Source organism: Gossypium hirsutum, chromosome A12 (genome assembly GCF_007990345.1).
Source record: "Gossypium hirsutum isolate 1008001.06 chromosome A12, Gossypium_hirsutum_v2.1, whole genome shotgun sequence".
NCBI classification, from domain to species: domain Eukaryota; kingdom Viridiplantae; phylum Streptophyta; class Magnoliopsida; order Malvales; family Malvaceae; genus Gossypium; species Gossypium hirsutum.
Window position 1 is genome coordinate 101,670,010 of NC_053435.1, and position 6,288 is coordinate 101,676,297.

At 33.1% G+C, this 6,288-nt stretch overlaps 1 protein-coding gene across 1 annotated transcript; it reads left to right on the plus strand.

Annotated features, from left to right (window-relative positions):
* Window positions 1–855: 855 nt before the first annotated feature.
* LOC107933447 (RINT1-like protein MAG2L) lies at window positions 856–4,956 on the plus strand. Its single transcript, XM_016865658.2, has 4 exons — window positions 856–1,282; window positions 1,371–1,460; window positions 2,802–2,917; window positions 2,997–4,956. The coding sequence occupies exons 1-4, from the start codon at window positions 988–990 to the stop codon at window positions 4,314–4,316; spliced, it is 1,821 nt and encodes a 606-aa protein (XP_016721147.1). The 5' UTR covers window positions 856–987; the 3' UTR covers window positions 4,317–4,956.
* Window positions 4,957–6,288: the final 1,332 nt, after the last annotated feature.

The window sequence follows — 6,288 nt, forward strand, 5'->3', positions numbered from 1 at the left end:
ACTAATAATTTTTAGTTTTATATAAAAAACAGATTTATAATTTGTTTATGAAATTTGAATATGCTTTAAATTTTAGATTAATTAAATTACTTGATGATATCCAAATTCACTAAAAGTTTAAATTTATTTTTTAAAATATAAAATATATAGTATATTTGAATATCTTAATAAATTGAAAGGGTTAATATATATTTTGTTCCTTAAACTTATTTATTGTACATAATTGGTCCTTTTTTATTTTCTAGTTTGTACTTGAATTTATATTCTATTAATCAAATTGATATCTTTGTATTAAGATTATTAGTATGTGAAGACGTGACACTACTTACTAACCTAGTGGTGCCACATGACAAATACAAATTACAAAAATTAAAAATATATAAATTAAAAAAATGCACAATCTTTTATATCAACAAATAACAATTAACTGTCTAGTGTTATTCTTAATGTAAATTTTTTATTTTTTATTAATTTATATATATATTTGAAATTTAATATATTTTTAATTTTAAAATAATAGTAATATAAATAATTTGATATTTTGTAAAAAATAGATTTATTATTTACATATTTTAAAATATTTTTTTATTTATATCACATGAGATCACCAATTGATTAATAATTTCATACCAATATAAAGTAATTATGTTAATCTCAACCTACAAACCGAAAATACAAATTTAAGTATAATTAGGTACCAGAAATTCAACAATAAAATATGTATTAACCCATAACATATGAAGTCGAAACAATTAGCAAAAGTAAATATATGCAAATATTTGAATTTACGCTATATTAGCTGTTGGACTAAAAAGAAAATGGACCCAAGAAAATAAAAAAGCAGTGGAAGGCGGTACTTTTATATTATTTAATTTTGAAAAAAAACCGAAATTCTTCGATAGAGAAATTGAGAGAGATGACTTTGGTTTTAGTTATCATGAGTGTTTACTGTTCAGAATAGAGAGAATCTAGTGAGAATAGAGGGAAATGGAAGGATGGGATCCTCAAAATCTAATTCTACCGGAGGTGGGTAAGCTATGTCGATCCCAGTCAGAGTACCTGGACCAACATTTCAAGACCCAGAAGGATGTTTCCTCATCTTCTGTTTCTTCTTCTTCTTGTCTTTTGTCTGAATGGACCAAACGTTGTCCTGATTACAACAATCGTCTACTACACCTCCGCACCACCCTCATGGATCGCACCCTTTCATGGATCTCTTCTTCTTTTCGAGCTAAAGCTTCGCTTTCTAATCTCAATCTCACGCTCTCCGCTTCCTCTCAGTGTTAGCACTCTGCATAAGATTTGTTGGTTGATTTGGCTTAATCTCTCCTCTTTTTTTTTTTTTAATTTAAACGTTTGGGGCTTTGCAGATGGGACTGCTTTGAAGAGGCTTTTGGGTGAAGAACTGCGGCTGCTGGCCCTTCAATTGCACCGAATTCACTTCATCCGCCAATATGTTGGTCAGCATTTTTTTTTTACACCTTATCGCAATAATCCCAAGCAGATAGTTTCTGGCTTACTCGTTCTGCTTCTTAATTTTATCTACATAATAAGACTGGGTTTTAATTCCTCATGACAATGAAAGACTGTTTATTTATTCTTGCATTCTATGGCCTTGTGTATGTAAGAATGTTCCTTTATGCAAGTTTTCTTCAATTGCCTATTAGCTTTTGTCTGCATTCAATTTGAAAAAGGAAAAAACCTGCTGTGAGGTAATGACAGTGATTTCATGCAACTTCAGAATAAGAATGCTCAGCTACTACTAATGCCTATACTCATAGTTTATTGCTTAGATTTTGAGAATGCTCCTTGATGCATATTCATCTGTTATTAGAATAACAATGCATATTTCGGCTTTTAGGTGTGCTTGGCTGGGTAAAAAAGTGGAGGGATTGAAGGAGGGACTGAAAAATTGGAAAAAGGAATTTTAATTGTGCTTGGTAGGTAAGAAAAGTCAGAGAAAAAAACATTTACATTTTAATGCATAACCTATAAGTTAGTTCAAAATTATGCATTTTCAAATGTTTTGTAGTTCAAAATTATGCATTTTCAAATGTTTTGTAGTTCAAAATTATGCATTTTCAAGTGTTTTGTTTTATTTTCTTTATTTTTCAACCTTATCAAGCAATGGAGGAAAATAATTTTTTTTTTTCAATTTTTACATCTTTACTACTAAGCACACCCATGAAAAGTAAAAATTTATTTTCCATCCACCTTTCCAATCTTCTTTCCACTCAACCGAGCAAGTTTGCTCGGCAGAGTGGAAAAGTGGAAGGATGGAAGGAGGGAGTAGAAAAGTGTAAAGAAAATAAATTTTGAGTGTACTTGGTAGGGAAGAAGGGTAAGAGGAAAGAAAATAGTAGAGATAATCATTTTCCATCCTAATACATAAAATCCAACCTTTCCAAACTGAAATGATAAGAGAAGAGAAATCAGAGGGTCTATGTTAGCTCAAAATTATGCATTTTTCTAAAGTTTTATTTTTTTCCTCTCATTTTTCAACTCTATTAAGCAATGGATGGAAAGAAAATTATTTTTTCTTTCAATTTTTCTATCTTTCCTGCCAAACACACCTATAGAAAGAAAAATTATATTTTCTACCCTTCTATTATTCTACCCCTTCAATTTTCTATCTTTCCACTCTATCAAGCAAAGGCTTAGCGTGCAATGCTTTCTTTGTTTTTAGAATATGTTTACATGTCTTTCTTTGTTCTTATGTTCATAGCTTGTGTGACCTTTCCCCAATTTTTTATGTACTATGCCACCAGACTATGAACTTAGCTCATCCTTAACTATTACAGAAACTGCACTTCGCTTAGAAGCTTTGGTAGGAGACCTCGAGGACGTAGTTTTCTCTTCTGGGAATTGTCGTCCAGGGAATATGTTCGCAAAGTTTTCAACTTTACTGACATCACAAGTAATAACCATGATCCTGTTTTCCCCTATTATTTCAGAATGCATCGCCGACATTATATCCAGACATTCTTGCCATGCAGGATTTTGGAGTAAAGGAAGAAAGATTACTAAAAGCCATAAAAGCCATGAATGATATTGAGGAGATAATCGTCAATGTTGAGAAAGCCCAACAATGGCACCATCTTTTAAAGTCAGTTGATCATAGAGTAGATAAAACTTTGGCTGTACTTCGACCAGAAACTCTTGCAGAACATCGTGCTCTTCTTGCTTCTTTTGGGTGGCCTCCAAAACTTCTAGCATCGAAAGTGGAAAGTGGAGGGCTCTCCAAGCTCCTGAACCCACTACTTCTAATGCACGGAGATGAAAAGAAGTCTTATGCTCAAAGTTTTCATGTGCTTTGTGCTTTGCAGCAACTGCATTCGCGTAGAGAAGCTCGAAAGTTTAAAACTTTAGGTCAAAAGGAGTGCGAGATACGACTTTGGGCTATTGATGAACTGGTGTCTCCTTTAGCTGTAAGAATGGAATATCACTTCGTGAAATGGGCTGAGCAGCCTGAGTTTATGTGTGCTCTTGTATATAGAGTTACTAGGGACTTTATGGAAGGAATAAGTGATATTTTGCAGCCTCTGATTGATGCAGCTAGATTAAGGAGCTATAGTGCTAATGAAGCTTGGGTTTCTGCAATGGTGCATATCCTTTCTGGGTTCTTAACAAAAAATGTTTTTCCTGCCTTGGCTGAAAGATACAAGGAGAAAGACATGAAATTAGAAGTTATCTCATTGTGGCTTCATCTAGTTGACCTTATTGTTGCTTTTGATAAACAGATGCAGTCGTTATTGAGATACGAAACTTGTCTCTTGTTTCCAGATGCCCAAAGGAGGGGGATATCCGTGTTGATAGTATTTTGTGATAGACCAGATTGGCTTAAGATTTGGGCAAAGATGGAGCTCAAGGACGGCTGGAAGAAACTAAAAGCAGTACTGAAGGATGCTAAAGCTTGGCAAATTGACGACAAACATAGAGTTGACTTTGATGTTAGTACAATATGCGAAACATTTTTGCTCTCTTCTAGAGAAGCCCATAAAGCTCCATTTGTTGCGGAATCTGCACTTAAACTTGCGCAAGAAATGATTGATAGATGCCAAACTTTACCAGTTATTTTGGCTCGTGCCAAATTTGTTAGATCAACTGTAGCCAGATTCTTCTGGTATTTTTCCAATGTGCTGCTTCTGCATTGCAGAAATGCCGAATTGTCACCTGAAGAGGTTGATGGTAGCTTATTGGTTAGAGCATGTGAATCAATCAATGCTGCTAGATATGTTGAGTCTAAGCTGCAAGAATGGAGTGATGATGCAAGTTTTTTGGAGATGAAAATTGCCGAAAACAATTCTAACATGTAGGAACAACAGCAAGGGTTTTGTGATGATTGCTTCTTTGAAGAGGAAATAAAATGCTTGGCTGAACTAGAGACCAACTGGCTTATGGAAATCGTTGCCATTCTTCTTTGTCAGTTTGAAAATCTAACCCTGGAATACAACCATACTGAGGATTCCAATGTTTTTATTGAAGCGTTGCAGAGTTTGAAGAACCAGCTTAATGTTCTTAAGAAAAATCTCAACGGGAAAGACTTCTTGGACTTGTGGCGAAGTGTGGCGGATAGGCTGGACCGTTTTATATGTGGTAGCATTTTAGGAGGTGATGTTAAGTTTTCAAAGAAGCAAAGCAATGAGTTTGGAACTGATATGCAAGTATTGTTCCTTGTGTTCCAACCATTTTGTGCTCGTCCTGAAGCATTTTTCCCCTGTATTAGGGACATCCTGAAGCTGTTCGCAATGGGTGGATGAAGAGGTCAAGCATTTGCTGGTAGGTAAGAAAAGTGAAAAATACATGCAATCTTATGGAATTTCCCACTTACGTTTTGATCAAGTTGAGAAAACTTTGAGGAAATTGAAGTTTTGAGTTTGCTTTGTTACTTGAAATTGATTGAAGATAGAGAGGTTGCCTCATAGAGAGGTTGCCTCTTTCTTTTTTGCTTTTAAAGCGATTCATTATTTAACATATAATCGCTGATCATTTGGCATTATTACGAGATAAAACTTTTTAAGTATAAGGTTGTGGCACATGAAATTTTTTACCTAATAAATATCTTATTAAGTTATATTATTTTTTTCTAAAAAAATTAAATAAAATTTTGATTGAACTTATAAGGTTAAATGTTTAAAATTTAGTAAGTGTTGGGTATAAATATCATCATATATGAGTTTTATATAAAATATTTAAATTTTTTTAAAAAAATTAACAGCTCATTCTTAATTAATCAAATTTGAAGCAATAATATTTTAAAAACTTCCAAAATTTTAAAATTACTCCTTCAAATACAAATTAAAGTCTTAACTTTATTAATTCACTTAAAGTTTGCTAGTAATTTTTTTATAATTTTTATAAGGGTAAAGTAGACCAATAAAACTTTCTAAGTCAATCACTCATTTTATGTACAAGGTAACAACAAATTGATCTGGCATTTAATGGGCTACATTGAAGTTTACGTAGAAAAAGAAAAAGAATAAAGAATAAATAGATATGCCGTCCAATCCCTCAATCTTAAAAACCAATCGTCGTTGAAAACGAAATTGAAGACAATACCCTAGCAATGGCTATAGCAAACATTCAATTTTATTTTTCTAAAAAAAGAAAATTCATAGATCTACATTTCATTATTTTAGCAATTTCTAACGAGTGCATAATTGAGAACTTTTGCTGTTAGAAAGTAAACATTAAAAAAAATACATATACAGACCAAACTAATACAAAAAGAGAAAAGTAACCAACATTTTTACCAGAAACCATAGACTTGAAAGACAATAATTGGAGAGATTGTCTCATTCTTGAATCTTCTTGATTGGGTTTCCTCTAAAATTTAGTCTTTAAAGAAATGGAAGAGAAAGTAAGTAGAAATGGAGTTTGCTTCTGTAACACCCCTAACCCATGTCCGTCATTAGAATAGGGTTTCGAAGCATTACCAAAGTTTACCGATCAAACAGATATAAATTACAAACATTTCATATCATATAATATTCAAGTTATAAACCAATCAAACTCATATATATTGTCCTTTATTCGAACCCTTGCGCCCTAAATACGCGTTAGAAACAAATCGAGACTAATTCAGAAATTCAGGAAATTTTTCAAAAAATATTACAAATTTTCAAAACTACAGGGTTCACACAGCCATGTCATCAGGCTGTGTGGGCATTCGAAATAGGAACACACGGCCGTATCCCAGCCTATGTCCATGCCCGTATAACTCTTTGACTTGGGTCAGGTGGCCAAGCCACATGCTCGTGTGCTAGCCATGTGGACTCAGAATGTACC

Coding starts and splice junctions, on each gene's coding strand:
- LOC107933447 (XM_016865658.2), top strand. CDS start 988: ATGGAAGGATGGGATCCTCAAAATCTAATTCTACCGGAGGTGGGTAAG. Junction 1,283..1,370: donor GCTCTCCGCTTCCTCTCAGT/GTTAGCACTCTG, acceptor GGGGCTTTGCAG/ATGGGACTGCTTTGAAGAGG. Junction 1,461..2,801: donor CTTCATCCGCCAATATGTTG/GTCAGCATTTTT, acceptor TAACTATTACAG/AAACTGCACTTCGCTTAGAA.